Source organism: Glycine max, chromosome 13 (assembly GCF_000004515.6).
Source record: "Glycine max cultivar Williams 82 chromosome 13, Glycine_max_v4.0, whole genome shotgun sequence".
NCBI lineage: Eukaryota > Viridiplantae > Streptophyta > Magnoliopsida > Fabales > Fabaceae > Glycine > Glycine max.
The window spans coordinates 33,821,296-33,836,811 of record NC_038249.2 but is presented as its reverse complement, the minus strand read 5'-3'; the positions used below and the strand labels follow the sequence as shown (position 1 = coordinate 33,836,811).

The 15,516-nt window shown below is 32.3% G+C and overlaps 2 protein-coding genes and 1 non-coding gene across 4 annotated transcripts; 1 reads left to right on the top strand and 2 right to left on the bottom strand.

Moving 5' to 3' along the window:
• Positions 1-1,387: 1,387 nt before the first annotated feature.
• TRNAE-CUC (transfer RNA glutamic acid (anticodon CUC)) lies at positions 1,388-1,460 on the top strand. Its single transcript has one exon. It is a non-coding gene; the product is annotated as a tRNA-Glu (tRNA).
• Positions 1,461-4,904: 3,444 nt separating this feature from the next.
• Positions 4,905-9,159, bottom strand: LOC100787782 (D-aminoacyl-tRNA deacylase). Of its 2 annotated transcripts, XR_001384192.3 has the most exons (7): positions 8,763-9,114; positions 8,588-8,685; positions 8,354-8,494; positions 8,050-8,130; positions 5,527-5,552; positions 5,370-5,425; positions 4,905-5,274 (listed from the first exon to the last, which is right to left on the bottom strand). XR_001384192.3 is itself a non-coding variant. In XM_003542966.5 (6 exons), the coding sequence occupies exons 1-6, from the start codon at positions 9,074-9,076 to the stop codon at positions 5,271-5,273; spliced, it is 639 nt and encodes a 212-aa protein (XP_003543014.2). In that variant the 5' UTR covers positions 9,077-9,159; the 3' UTR covers positions 4,905-5,270. The 2 variants fall into 2 exon arrangements, 1 of the variants encoding a protein (XP_003543014.2); XM_003542966.5 differs by lacking the exon at positions 8,050-8,130 and having other exon boundaries at positions 8,763-9,159.
• A 640-nt stretch (positions 9,160-9,799) lies between these two features.
• LOC100818619 (glutamate receptor 2.7) lies at positions 9,800-15,279 on the bottom strand. The gene is made up of 5 exons (XM_006594502.3): positions 14,854-15,279; positions 13,245-14,524; positions 12,556-12,862; positions 12,020-12,417; positions 9,800-10,778 (listed from the first exon to the last, which is right to left on the bottom strand). The coding sequence occupies exons 1-5, from the start codon at positions 15,134-15,136 to the stop codon at positions 10,227-10,229; spliced, it is 2,820 nt and encodes a 939-aa protein (XP_006594565.1). The 5' UTR covers positions 15,137-15,279; the 3' UTR covers positions 9,800-10,226.
• Positions 15,280-15,516: the final 237 nt, after the last annotated feature.

The window sequence follows — 15,516 nt, the reverse complement described above, 5'->3', positions numbered from 1 at the left end:
GTATACAATGTTTGACTAGATTATACTTTTGTTCTCTTACATATTATAATTGTGTAATTTTACTTATTTGAGTTTTGATTGTGCAAATTGTATTATTCAGGTATTGTAATTCTAGGATTTTCATCACTTTGTTGATTTATCATTCAATATTTAACTTTTTTTTTTTTTTGCCTGATATTAGATAATGACATATTAGAAGATTTAAAAATTAACAGGTGACCTGACACATATTGATGTGACATAAATTATACTCTTAGGTCACATAATTGTGAAAGAAAATAACATCATTTACTTTTCTATTAGTAAAATCTAATGAATATTTAATGAAAGACAAACAAATGGACTAAAATTGTTTAATTGTGATATATGAAGGATTCAATTTGTACAATTAAAACTTGAGAAATCAAAATTACATATTTGAGATACTTAAGAGACAAAAAAATATAATCAAACCAAAATATTTTTATAATTGAAGATAAATAATATTAAATTGATTTTATATAAGTTACATGTTATTTTTAGAAAATATTATAATTTTTTATTGAAATAAGTTAAAACTAAATTTATGGACATATTATTTTTGTAAGTTTTCTTAAACATTTATACAAGTATTTTAGGTCATTATGCCATACAATAAATTTAAATAAGTGTTAGAACATAATGAGTTAAAGATATACTTTAATATCATGTTAGAATGTAAATTTAAGTTTAACTCAATCTTACATAACTAAACTTATAAAATAAAAATTATTTCTCATTTATATATTTTTTAATATTATTTTTAATCAATGTAAGACTTGAACAATTATCTTTGCCGATAACTATCAATGGGAGACTTCAAGACATTCTCTCCTTATCCCATTACTATCTGTCCACAATTAGAGTGACTTATGAACAGTAGGTTTTTTTTTTTTTTAAAAAAAAAACAAACCTTTCTATTATTTAACTTGTCTACCTATTGATCGATATGTTAAGCAATAAGGCAAAGAAAAAGTTAAAAATAATTATTTTATTGTTTCAATTAAATATAAAGAACACCGCACTCTACATTTAAGTGCTTGAGGCACTGCATGGGGTGGTCTCGGGTTTCTTTAGTTTTTTTTTTTTTTCCTGTATCTTTTAGGTACCTGCTGTGGTTGGGTTTTGCACATCTTGTATATAAACAATTAACTTAATTCAATATATAATTTTTTGCTGTGCAAAAAAACAAAGTACGCATATTCAAAAATCAAAATGGTTATTATTTATACCAAAAAAAAAAGCTTCTGAAGCTGAGAATGTGAAATTGAATTATAGCTTTTTTATCTGACAAGTAAGAGAAGAGTGAATGATAATCGTCAAGTTATGCATACATTTTAATTTTACTATCTTCTAGTGTTGTCAATAATCCGTTGTAGTCTAGTTGGTTAGGATATTCGGCTCTCACCCGAAAGACCCGGGTTCAAGTCCCGGCAACGGAATAAAGTTTTAGCTTCACAAATCGAATTTATACTACTAGGTTTATTGGCTTAACGAGTTAAAGATAGTTTTTTTTTTTCTTTGCCCTAAGAGACATGGAGGCTTTTAGTGGTGGTAATGATTTGCCATGAGGCCCTTTTAATCTTCCACCATAAAAGGAGGCGTTGGGGATGGTAGCAAGTAGCCTTTCATAATATATAGATAAGTGGTCTATTTTATGTTGGTGATCTCCTTCCAAAAGAGGATATATTATATTATTGTAATAAATTTTTATATTTTTTTCTAAGGAGCTTTAGTCGTGGTAGCTTACTAGCTTTTACAATATAACGTGATTCATTTTTCTTTTATGAACACCATGTATTGATCGATGGACTGACTTTTTATTTTATGCTCCTGGTAGCTAACTTACATAGTAGTGGTAGCTTACAGCTTGTTTATTATTCAACTACAAGATTACATATATACACTTGACGGTGGATGTTCTCCACCGAAAAAAGGTGGCTCTAATGGTAGTAGCTTTTCAGAAATATAAGATTCAACGTTTGACTTCTATGCATCACTGAAGCTTTTTGCAGTTCTATTCACACTCTGGTACGTAGGGCAAAGTGCTCTAGTCAACATTATAGAAGGCTATGAATCATCCATTGAAAGTTTGAAATGAACTTAATTAATTAACACTAAAAAGCAAAAGTACAGTTCATTTTGACAAAGATTTTCATGTATGTAATCAATGCGCTTATGCGCGCATTATACGATCAGTTGGATATATAGTATAATTTTTCTAGTAAGAAAACGTTTTTACTTTTTATTACAAGACAAGGCCGTGGAGAATGGAATATCACACCAACCAAAGAAAGTGTAAGCCCTATTGTGTTTAACAGTTAAGTATTTAAGTTGAAAGTATGTGTTGTGTTCTAATATTCTAATAACTAGTTACTGAGAATAATTAATTGAGAATGTAATCGGATGATGTAAGGTTGTGTGTAGGTTTGTAGATTGCAACAGAACAATGTTTAATAGTTTTTTTTTTTTTTAATTTTCTCTCTGTCTATATATAATTCAATATTTCTATTTCAAATTTAATTTATTTCAACGGAATATTTTTGTATTGAATATTTTAATACATAATATATCAGTTTATTTCATTTATTCAAACAACATTTTGACAATTTTTTCAATATAAAACTATTTTTAGTTTTTTATTTGAATCCAAAAAATTATACTATATCAAAATTATTCAAGTAAAGAATTGAAAGAAGTGTTAACTAAAAGAAAAAAAATTAACACTCCAATAAAATATTAGACTATATCAAAAGATTTTTTAAAAAATGTATGCAATTATAGAATACTATTAGAAATACACATAATGGTTGCTAGAGTTCTAAAAGAGATTTTTTAAAATTAAAATTATTAGTATTTTAGTTCGTGCAATGAACATGATAAATGTTAATTTATTCCATATAATTAAAATAATTTTAAATATATAAATTATATTACAATTAAAAATCAAAAAGAAAAAATCGTGAATTTGAAAAATTAATAGAATGAAATTACAATTTAGCAAAAAAATTAGCATAAGGTTGATAATTAATAATTTAATATGACATTAAATTTCTCAATATTTTTGTCTTATACCTAAAAATTTGTAGACAAAATCCTCCAACAAAAGTACAAAAGATTGAGGATTAGGAATTGGCCGAAAGAAGAAGAGAGACATGAATGAAAGTAAGAAGAAGGCAAATTCAAAAAGAAAGGGTGAACAAACCATTTTGCATAAAGGAGTTTGTAACTTCCTTTAAACAAATAGCCATGGATAAATAAAAGAAGCATGTCCCACCCACCAGACCAGACAGAGATTATGAAAAGAAAGAAAGCCGAGAAGCATTAAAGACGTGTCACAATTCTAACAGGCTGCACGAAACATGAGCTGATTCCGTAGCTCTTATTTTCTTATCACATGGAAGAGGGGACAAGTGAGGGCTGTTCTAAGGGGTCCCTCAAAAACTATACCAGCCTACACACTATCCAGCTCAGAGAGAGCAAATGATTCTAAGTTTGCTCAGCCACTTCACACTGTCTGCAAGAGCATTTGTACAGACACAAATTGATTTGAAAATATTAATTTTGTGATACTTCTGCTTCTGGTGTCCCTGTCTAGTATTCATTCAAAAGTAACTTTGCAAGGCAGTCAAGATTTCCTGAGGGTGTTACTTTTTTTTCTTTTTATTTATCTTCTATTATAAAATATTTATGTTAAGTAAAATTAACTGAAAAATTAATTAAAAATTTAGTTGAAAATTAATAATTGAAAGTTAAAAATTAATTTATTAAATTTTAAGTGTTTGATAAAATTAACTAGCTAAAAAATAATATAAAATGACAAAAATAATAATATCACGATTTATTTAGAAAAAATAATGAAAAAATTTGATAAATATATTAAGAATAAAAAAATATAAAAAATAAGAAGTTAGAAACTATCATTTTAAAAATAGTTACTTTAAATAATATTTCAAAAAATATTAAAAATTACTGAAAAATTATTTATCGAACAATCAAACAAACTTTTCAATTAATAAAAAAAAATTAAAAACTAATTAAAATATCTTATTCATCATAATCATAAACTGATCTAGAATCTGGATTATTTTTACTTCTTTTTTAATTGTTTAAATGTGTAATTTTTAATAAATATTAATTTTTAAAATATTAACTATTTTTATACAAAAAATTAAAATTAATATCAATATAAAACCCCAGGGGGAAAACGTGTAGCAGATTGCGTGTACCCAACTCTTGATTAATGACAACAAAAAATGTTGAACAGTGAACACCGCGAGAGATAGTACAGAATCAATATTTTACAATTATGAATCCACGGTTCCATTTTTTTTTCCATCCTTTTATTGGTTCATTTTGATAAATAAAAAAAAAGGTTCAATTATAGTTTAAATTCCTTTAATTTGAATTGTTTGTGATTTTAATTCTTCAAGTTTTACTATCCAATTAATCGATGTTCAATTCAGTTTTTCTTAAAAAATTGCTTAATTTTTTTAGAATACAATATTAATTCTAAATCTATTTAAGAACACCTTACTAATCCCCCTAATATCGAATACATTTTATATTTTCAAAACATTAAAAATATTTACTTTTTCATTTAATACATTCTTTAAAATAGTAAAAATATTTATAAGGAGATTTGTAGAAAGAACTCATACAATAAAATCATCCATGGAGAGTAGAAAGAACCCAAAGTCTTGTTTCAAGTTCAGGTCTACAATAGATATTAGGAAGAAGGGAGTGGAACCTTCAACAGCTTTATTGGTGGAATCAAGGTTATCAATGGTAGATAGTGGAATATGGCAGAAGGCCAAATATAAACATGCCATTGCAGCCATTGGTGCCGTCCGGCCTCCATTCACAAATTGCTTATGGCAGAAGAGTCGAAAAATGCCATGTTATAGCATTATGGTGGCAGTTTTATAATGGTTATTTAACAATTTTGGGTGGAACCAGTTAAGAGTAACAGTTACCCAGATAAGTAGTCATCAAGTATTAGCTTGTTTTGTCCAAAAGGGATCCAAACTCTATTCCCATATGGCAGAACGAACAGGGACAATCTAAGGCATTCTTTGAACTAAATAGTGTTACAAAATGGGGTCACTACTACATTGGGGAACAAAGAACTTCAACTAGAATGAATAAACACATAATGCGAATGTCTTGCATTTGGTCTTTCTGACGGAAGAGTCAAAATTCAAGCTCAACTTCATCAAGCCAGATCAACCGCTGATCAAGATTCTGCTGCATCAACTGTATTCCAGAATGATATGAATTGTTAATGATATTCTTATAACAGAAAAGATGAGCATTTCTCATTCAAAATTAAAGTAACATCATCAACTCACTTTGGTGAATTTGAATCAAGCTGCATGGTAACTGGTCCATCATTAACCAAATCTACCTGCTCTCCATCACAAGATTAAGGATTGTTAACATAGGCAGCGTAAGTAATTGTCACGCAATAAAGGCACCCTGCACAGGGACTGAAGGGCACAACTTTACCTTCATCATTGCTCCGAATACACCGTCTGCATAAGAAATTGAAAGGAGCTTAAGGGTAGGGACCAGCAGAATTAAAATGAATCAGTACAAAGCAACAAATTAAACTAAAACTCCTTGAAGGAAATCAGTATTGACAAGTCTCAGAGAGCAACTAATTATTTCCAGGGCCATGGAAAACAAATTCAACAGTTATCATGATCTTAGGTATTTTCAAGATTATGATTTTACAATTTACAAGCGATCAGCCAAAAGATTTGGTTGTTACAATGTTGATAAGAATGAACGCAGGCATTGCACATTGCATGTCAAACAAATTTTTGAATTAACAATAAGTTGAATTGATACATAGAGTGCATGAAAATACATCACTGGCATTTGTCTCTGACTCTTTGTGGACCACAATACACAACCTTTTAATATTAGTCCTTACTACATAGCAGTACTACCATATAACTCTGCTTTGTTAGGGGATAGAAGATTCAAGATTCGTAAATAACCTGAATTTTTGCAGAGGAAAACGTGTTCAACACTCCAATCCAACTCACTATATGTACATACGGATACGGATCCCCTGCAGTTGGAAAAATAACTGCAGGGGGTTCACTGGTTTAATTAAATCTTACACCTTTCATTCTTTTTTAATTTTATTTTTCATTCAAATTTTATGTAAGTAAAAGTAATAGTTGCGATCCATGCGGATTAAAAAAACTGCAGAGGATCGTGATCCATGTACGTACATTACGTCAAGTACTTCTAACTTAGATTTCTTTAAAGAGGATAATCTTTCAACAGTCACTTATTTTAAACATCTCATCAATAATTTTCATTTATCTTTATTTTTATTTTCCTATCACGTCATATCGCTTATTATACCTATATTTTTCTCTTTTTTCACTCTCTCTAGGTGTCAAAAATCTTTTTTCTTCTTTAAATATATGAATGGAAAAATGCATAGCTATTTCAATTTATTACTCTAACATGAGATAAAACAAAAATAAAATAGGGTAAATAATACATGCTGGGACACTATAAAAAGATTTATGTTACCTAATCACAAGTTATCACATATTAATTCACCAAAAAAAAAAGTTATCACCTATGAAAAATTTGTTTATTTTTATAATAACTTTCTTAAAAGTTATTTCAACAATTATCTCAGATAGGTTAACAATGTAAAATTGTTTAACCTGACAATATAATATCACATTTCTTATAGTAAATTATATTAACCCCTTGTTAGTTGCTATTCATGAGTTAGTTTGATGTTGAATATTTGCAAGAAAATAGTGTTTTACCTCCAATTTATGGTTCTTTTTGTACGAATTGTACATATTATTCTGTTTAGTATGATTTTATAGAGTAGATACTCCAATTTTGTGAATTAATGTTGAATCTAACTCATTTTCAAACCAAAGAAGAGAATGTTCAAGTAGCTGATGACTCGCTCAGCGAGACGGATCCACTCAGCTGCTTAGCGAGACATTTGCTTAGTGGGTTGAAAAATCCTAGAAGAGGATAAGTCAGAGATGTGCTCGCCCAGCGCGCAGCCAGTCCGCCCAGCGAGGACGTTGTCTCTTCTCGCGCTCAGCACGCCCATTCTCGCTAATCCAAAATTCACTTACTCTCGCTTAGGGAGTCAGTCTCGCTAAGCGAGCCTTCAGGAGCTGAAAGGTCTAAGAGCCTTTAAAACATTGAAGTTATCGGAAATAAAGAGAGTTTTGGGAGGAGAGCGCATTTTTTGGGAGAACAAGAGACAGAAAGAGAGCAACAAAGAGAGCTTAGGTGAGAAGGAGTGAAGTTTAGGATTTAGAGGTTGTAGGAGACATCCTCAACCATCTTTTGCCATTTTCTTTCACTCAAAGCTATTCCTTCCTTGTATTGTGAGATTGCATTGCTTGTAATGGAAGGCTAAGTCTCTTTGTTGGGGAGTTCTACTGAAAAACCTTATGTAACACTCTTACTATCCATTTAATGTTATTTTTATGTGTTCATTGTTTCTAAGTATGTTTATTTTACATGCTTGTGGCTTGATCACCCATTTATATGTATAATTAGGATTTTTAGCATTGGGAAATCCTTTAAAGCCTTAGAACTTGATAGAGCAAGCTAGAAATCTGTATGTTTAGGAATGAAGTGCAGTGATCTAGTTCATATTATGTTGTAGGCTTAATGTCACTCTTTTAGACTAAGTTTGTTGAGGGATCAAAGACGAAGTTTAAAGAGAGTTAGACTCATTTACTAGAAGTATCTTGGTTTGAGTAGTTTCTCAAGATAAGAACATTATGATAACGTTAAATAAAGAAAAATACATATTAAACATCAAGGGAAATTCAGTAGAATGACCCAATGCTCTTAACATATAGTTGTTCACCTTCATAGCTTTATATTTTGTTTATATTCAAATAGGTTTTCTAGTACAGATCTTAACATTTACCTTGCCTTTAATCCATACAAATGTTTACATACTGAATATACGAGGTCTGAGTGAAACAAATTCTCTGAGGATACGATACTCGGTCTTACTGTTTTATACTACTTGTACGAATCGGTACACTTGTCAACGTTTGCGAACACCCCTCTCCCAATGCTGTTCCTTTTTTATCCCTGTTGTTTACAAACTACAAAACATTACCCGACTAACACCCCTTTTCACTGAGCTCTTCTGATAGTTTGAAAAATACTACATTATACAACCTAGAAGGAGTTGTCTGTGTGTGAAAATCTCAGTTTAATTTGCTGTCTTTATTTTTTATAATGAATTTACTGTATTTATTAATTATTATAGAAAAAGAGAAATGAAAGTTGAAAGATAGATAACATAACATACCCTTGATTGCATCAGAGTTATAGGCATTCCTAAACCTGTCAACTAAAGAGGCATAGAATGGCTTGGCTCTCTGAGGTGCCATCGCAACGTGAAAATCCGGTTTGTTACCCTTCAGGAATCCATACAACGTAAACTGACTCACTATTAAATAAAAGCACAAAATAATAAAATAAACTATAATTTTTGCATCCAATATATAATTAAGATTGAAAATGCGAATACTCACTTACTCACCCAACAAAACTTGATAATTTTTCTGCATTACACTGTGGTCCCACGCTTTGCCCGTATTTTCATTTGGGAACAGCCTCATATTCAAGACCTTTCGACATCTGTTAATTAATAAAGTAAAGATAAGTTGAGTAATGAGTAATGAGAAGTTGAAATTGGATTGAAAGGGGGTAAAGACATGTAATCGGCGTCGGCGTCGGAATCAGAGTCGTGGATTCCGACGAGGACGAGAAGGCCGGGGCCGATCTCGGAGACGATGCGGCCTTCGACCTCGACGGAGGCAGAGGCCACGCGCTGAACCACCGCTCTCATTGCAGTAGTCACTGCGTTTCTTCTTCTTCTTCTTCTCACAGTAACAGTGGAGGTCGAGGTCGAGGTCTCAATTCTATGTATGTCTCCCACACGTGGAACCCTACACGGCGGCACCAATTGCAATTGCATCTTTAATTCATCTTTATCGTTGAATCGTTGTGTTGAATTAGATTTTCTCATATGTTTAAATATTTTTTCTCCTTTTCTATTTCCGTGTACTTATTTCTAACATTCTTTTAGCTTCATCAGTTACATTTTTTCTCATCAGAAAAAAAAGGTCGCCTCTTCTTTATCTTAAAAAAAATCTATTTAATATGAAATTAAAGTTATATTTGAAGTTATGATTATAATTTTAATTATTTTGAAATTAAAATAAATTTAGCATTATATTTTGTTTCGAGTAAATAATTTATGCACCGCTGATGTAAAAAAATTATATTATCAATCATCATTAATTTTATAAAGTTATTTTAAAAGTAATATTTAATAATGAATTTTAATTAAATGACAATACATAGAAATTATAATTATTGTTTATCAATAACTAAGCACGGTTTATCGTTGGAAGAGGGTATTCTATTTTTTTATTGTGCTCCTCCTTTGGTGTAATTTCTGTTTAGTTTGTTTGCTTGTTAATCAATAACTATTGATCTTAATGGTGTATATTTGTAATAAGAGAAGTTAAAATATTTTGAAATAGTTTTGTTTGTATACAATTTTACATACCAATTAAAATAACTTTACCTCATATGTAAGTTGGAACAAGATCAATAGTAACTTGTGTTCATTAGACCTTTGGTATAGAATAAACACTCGGTCTCCCATGAAAAAAGATATATGTAAGTTGGAAGTGAACAAAAACAATTTTAATACAATTGCTGATGTTGGTTCTTAAAATTAAGTAACTTGAGAATATTATTTGAACAAATGAGTTCGTATATACAGAGTATTTCTCAGACAAAAAAAAATGTGTTGTAGAGTTGTACACAGTATTTCTAAATCAAAATGAGAATTATTATGTTGTAGAGTTGTAGTCATGCATAATCTTATTCACTATGTTTGTACAATACGAACACAGAATTCACTATCTGATCGTATGTATGTTCTATATATTTGCAGACATTTGTAACTAGGGCCACATATTTTGTAGCTTCAGATAGAATAGTTGCCTTTAACGGTTCTATTTAAGCACATTGGAAGAGTTAAAGAGCCCACTACAGATGATGTTATTCGTGAAAAAGGCTATAAACTTCACAAAAGATTGATTGACAGTGTCTGGTAATCTACATGAGATCCTAAGGTACACCAAAAGCAGTGTCTACTATTGCAACTACTTTGAAGTGTTGGTGATTCCTAAATCATGAGTTGTCATCTGAACCTCTGGGGGTGGAGAAGGTAGCATTAAAATTCCGGGTAGCGGAGAAGCCATTTCCTGCTGATGCTCAGGGGAAACAGTCATGTTCACGCGATCCCATCTCAAAGAACAATCAGTCACAACCTGTTCCTGTGCCTCACTTGAATTATTGATCTTTTTGTTAAAAATCTGTTTTGCATGTGTAATCACCTTTTCCCACACTTTATGATCACTTGGTGTGTCATTGCCTTCTGGTGCCACTGCTTGACATTGGTGACAGGATTTTACTAGAGACTGGATGGCTGATAGTAGCACACAAATGGTGGAAGTGGCACCTGAGATGACATATAGAATCCATAAACTTCTCAGCTTCAAACTGTCCGTATCATCGGAGGTCACGTTGGAGCATGATGCCGGTGAGGTAATCAACCACTTCTCTTCCAATCTCTTCAGCTCTGCTTTTTTTTCTGAGAGATGTAATATAGCTTTTGACACGTCTCTGGCCAGTGGCGAGCCTTTCTGGAACATCTGCATTAGATTATTTGAAAATTCTGTCATAACTTAAAGAGTAATACTAAACTCCATAAACATTTTGTATTCATCCATCCGAGTAAGTATGTAAAACTGTGTCAACAAAATCTATAGCAAAATTGTCTGATTCCCTAACATTGTATTTGTTGAGATTGAAAATCATAGCCCAAACATAAAAGAAAAACTGCACAAACACACAATTGCATATGCACGCGCGCGCACATACTATGGATTTAAATTTGTTTAACGTATTACCAAAGCTTCTAGATATATCTAATGATGGGTGAAATAGAATGATATGTTATGATTCACCAAAATAAAAAAAATGATATTTTATGATGGAACTTCCATACCATAGCCCCTAATTTGGAGGGAATGAAAAGAGAGATTTTGGATGAAATATAATGCATTTCATCAGGTTCCATTTATCCATTCCATTCTATCCTGTTTTATACAATCCAAGCAATGGAACCTTGTGTCATATTCCAAACATAATTCTATTATCTAGGTGAACTTTTATATCTGAAGTAAGAATCCAATAGTGTATCAATCTTTAATTGAATTTGCAGTCTATCCTGATCATAATCCACTATGCATCAAAGATAAATACTCCCTTATTTGCTCACTTAAAAGAAAAAACTCTCTTATGAGTTTTTTCGTGTTTAATATTGGCAAATGCTAATCATGGTCTTTAAGGTATTGATTAAGAAATTCATAGAAACGATGGAATCCACCCTTTTTTTTATATATGTCCTATTTTATTTACTATTACTTGTTATATTTTTTTATATCTAGGATCAATACAATTTATTATTTTGAGATTGAATATTTAGAAAAAATATATATAAAAAAAATCGTGGTTGGGGAGGTTATAATAGCAAGAGTCATTGGATTTTTTTTATATATTAGAAGAATCCAATTTTGTTATTAATAGATTGGGAAGAAGAAAAGAATAACTAAAAAATCAAATAATTATTCATCAAAGTCTCAATTATTCAATGACATATATAACTAGGAATAGGAGGACAAAAATTCAAAAAATATTTTTATTGGGATGCGGAAAATAAATGTGTTTTTCTTTTATTCCTTAACTAATGTTCTAGGACCCTTTAATACATTCCATTATCCCTCTATATATATTGTAGTGAAGTGAATTAGTATGACAAATTATTTTTCCATTATTCCTCTATATATATTTTGATGATAAGAAAAATATGACAAATTATATTATCACTTACAAAGCCCAGTCCTCCAAATCTGGTTCTGGGAGTGAAACCAATGTATCTGTTGCAGCATTCACTTATGAACACCTTTTCATATGGGAGTTCAAGAAAGGCAGCTGCTATACTGTTATTTTTAAACGCACCATCGTAGTTGTATTCATCAGTAACATTTATGATGTTCTCAGGCTTAAAATTTTCTACTTTCTCCAGGAACGACCGAACAAATGAGTCACCATCACAACCAATTTTCATGTTGTTCCTCTTCAACCACTGAATGTCTGTGACATTTGGTTGCAGTTGTTTAACTGTGAGCATTGAAGAAAGACTAGCAGTGTAGCATGAAGTAAGGATCAGAACTAGCAAGAGCCATGAGACCATCACCATACGAGTTAAGTTGCAACTCATTTTTTCCCCTGCATGATGAAAAATCCTTATTACTCAAGTTTAATTCACATTTTCCATTCAGGAAAATTTCTTTAACCATTTTGCTTGCTTTGCATAGTTCTATTTGACGTAAAAAAAATGCTAGGAATTCTGAGATTGATACTCACTATGAGCGAAGAACAGAGACGAGAAGGTAAACCAAAGAGCTGTACTGATCTGGCTCTTCCAATTGCCATGAAACTCAGGATTGGATTCTCTCTCAAGGTACCAAACTGCTAACATTGTGTAAATCAAAATGGCACCTGTAACCATCCACAGTTCCCAGGTAAAGGGCTTTGTGAACATCCATGCTGACTCTTCTGACTTTGATGGAACTATCATTGACAATCCTGATTCTGCATATGGCACTGTAAAATCCACGTACTGCATTCTTTCCTCTAGTATGGTCATGTCCCCAACGACAGCATCATAAGTCTTCCATCATTATTTAACCACAAGACAATGAAAAAGTAGTCCAAATCAATAAAGGAAAACAAATTCATACTCTACATTTAAAATAGTTAAGTAGTATTTAGTACAAATTAGAGTTATTCCTAATTGCTGCTAATTATTAGTGAACTTTGTTATATACTCTTAATTTGATGGCTTCTCTTTGAAGATATTGTCACTGAAAAGGTAAGCTGTCCTTATAAAACAACCAGCCAAGTTTTCAATTAAAAGGGATGATAAGCAAATAAAGAGCAATATCATATCTGACCAAATGAGGCAAATTCACTTCAAAGAAAACTAATGATAATGAAAGAAATAACATTTGCCTGTCTATCGTAGTAAGGAAAAAGGGAAAGAGATTTGATACCTTGTTATAAACAAGCTGAACCAAATCATTATAGGTTCCATCAATGGGATAATATTGATATGGCAAGTCATACCCCAAAAGGGGGAGCACACTCTGAAAAATATCAATGCAGAATCCACTATATATTTTTTTATTCTGATCATAGTTGACAAACTTGGAAAATGAGGTTCTGTTTCGGACTGCGATTCTCAATGGATTTTGTTTAGTAGGCATTTTCCAGCCCTTTGGATCATGCTTCAGATCCCCGGGCCAACGTACACCATTGAAACATTTTGTATTACCTGCAACATTATATCCACCTTGTCCTATAGGGAGGTTTGTGGTGAACCCATGTTGTTGACTCCAAAAGCATACTTCCTTGTAACTCCTCCCAGCCACATTTACTATCCTCAAAATAGGATTCTGCAGGAGTTGTCCATCTTCAAATTGAATTTGACCACTTAAACCAAGAAAGTTGCTAGACAGTATTTCTCTTAGTAAATTCTTTGGGCTGCTAGTGTTTCTACCGGCCATTCTGTCTACTGCTTGAGTCACAATTTTAATGCTGTCATATGCTTGCAAAGCATAAAATCCTGGGTAGCGATTATCTTCCTCAGCATTCTTAGGCCAAAATTTTTTCCGGAATTGAGCCTCAAAATCTTGGTACTCAGTGCTGTTTTCGGAGTAGTAGGTCTTGATTCCTAAAGCTCCTTCCATATAGGAAATAGAAGACTTGTTGACAGAGTCCAGCAAATTAGTTATGCTCTCTGGGTGTATCCAAACTGATTCTTTGTCCACGAGTCCCATTTTTGAGGCTTCTTTAAACAAATGAATCGCCATTTCAAATGAAGATTGCAGCACAATGAACACACGAGATTGTGTTTGCCACAACTTAAGCAACTCTTCACGTACAAGCCCGCCTGGATCATGTAGAGAAGAAATAGGTGGAAGAACTAAGTGGTATTCAATCATTGAACCTACATCCTGGAGGGCCTCAGATAGCAGTGCTAGCATACCATAATCTCCACCATATGCATCATCTTCATAGATGGCAACTACTCTCTGCCAATTATAAGTTTGCACTATATCTGCAATACATTTGATATATGTTGTACTACTGTTAGCCAGTCTCACCAAAAAAGGCCATCGCTCTGTCATCAATGGTGGGGTAATTGTAGGTTCTGCAAATGCTATGATAGGAACTTGAGCTTGGCTTCCTATTTCAGCCACTAGAGCTGCTTCTGACCATTTGTGCATCCCTATAATCACTTGCACCTTTTGCTTATAAATCATCTCTTCAACTGCAAGAAAAGGCCTCACATTCTTCAATCTACACATTTAAGAAAGGGTGAAATGTGTTTTAAGTCCCATCAAAATTGATTTTAGTCTCTACATTTTAATAATGATGGTTTTGGTTCTCGCATTTCTTAAATATGATGGATTTCGTTCTCAGTTAAGTCAAAACGAAGTATAGGGCCAAGGGTAAAATCCGCCACATTTTATAAATACGAGATCTAAAATCACCATTTTAAAATATGGCTACTAACCAACTTTGACCAAATCTTGAGAGATCCAAAACACATTTCACCCTTTAAGAAATTTTAACTTAGCCAGTGCTAGATATACTAACCAAGAGTGATGGCTCTGAGGGGATCCTTGGTGGAGTTCCGAAAATAGAGAGCCAACTTGTAGGTCCTTGAAGTGCTATTGTAACTTTGAGCAGCAATGTCCAGGGCTACTTGCTGTTCTTTCCCAATGCGAGAATTAACATCAATGATAGCCCCAATAGATATAACTTTGTTATTTGCATTTGTAGCTTCATTTTGGTAGCCACTAATGAGACCAAGAGAGATGAGTAAATAAAAGAGCCAAATCATTGCTAGTGTTTGAGGAATAGTTGAAAGGAAATGCATTTTGCAACGTCGTTACTTAGAACACTTTGATATCTGGGTATGTCCACGCCAGCCAGTTTCGAAACGCTTTGTCGTTCTTATATGTCATATGAGTGAAATTTCGAGGAAAAGAAGGCAATGAAAGAGAAATTAATAGTACTTGGATGCTAAGGATTCTTGTGGGGACATGGAACTATAACTTTGGGTCAATCATGTGAAGATGTTGACTCCATACTTAAAGACAAAGTTGGGAATCAGAAGAAGGATATAGACAAGGCTGGCGGTTAATGAGTGGCAACGCGGAAAGTCAGTCTTGTCACCAAATAAGTAAGGCATATTCTTGTAGTTCCAACTTGCGAGGAAGTAATTGTGAGGAGGACCAGCTCGTTAGATAGGATTAG

Excerpts from the sequence above, each read along its gene's own strand:
- LOC100787782 (XM_003542966.5), bottom strand. The coding sequence starts at position 9,076 with ATGAGAAAATCTAATTCAACACAACGATTCAACGATAAAGATGAATTA. Across the intron at positions 8,495-8,587 it reads AAATTATCAAGTTTTGTTGG|TGAGTCAGTTTACGTTGTAT; the intron begins GTGAGTAAGTGA and ends TTTATTTAATAG. Across the intron at positions 5,553-8,353 it reads TAACTCTGATGCAATCAAGG|ACGGTGTATTCGGAGCAATG; the intron begins GTATGTTATGTT and ends TTTCTTATGCAG.
- LOC100818619 (XM_006594502.3), bottom strand. The coding sequence starts at position 15,136 with ATGCATTTCCTTTCAACTATTCCTCAAACACTAGCAATGATTTGGCTC. Across the intron at positions 12,863-13,244 it reads TTCAGCTTGTTTATAACAAG|ACTTATGATGCTGTCGTTGG; the intron begins GTATCAAATCTC and ends TAATGATGGAAG. Across the intron at positions 12,418-12,555 it reads GTCTCTGTTCTTCGCTCATA|GGGAAAAAATGAGTTGCAAC; the intron begins GTGAGTATCAAT and ends TTCATCATGCAG.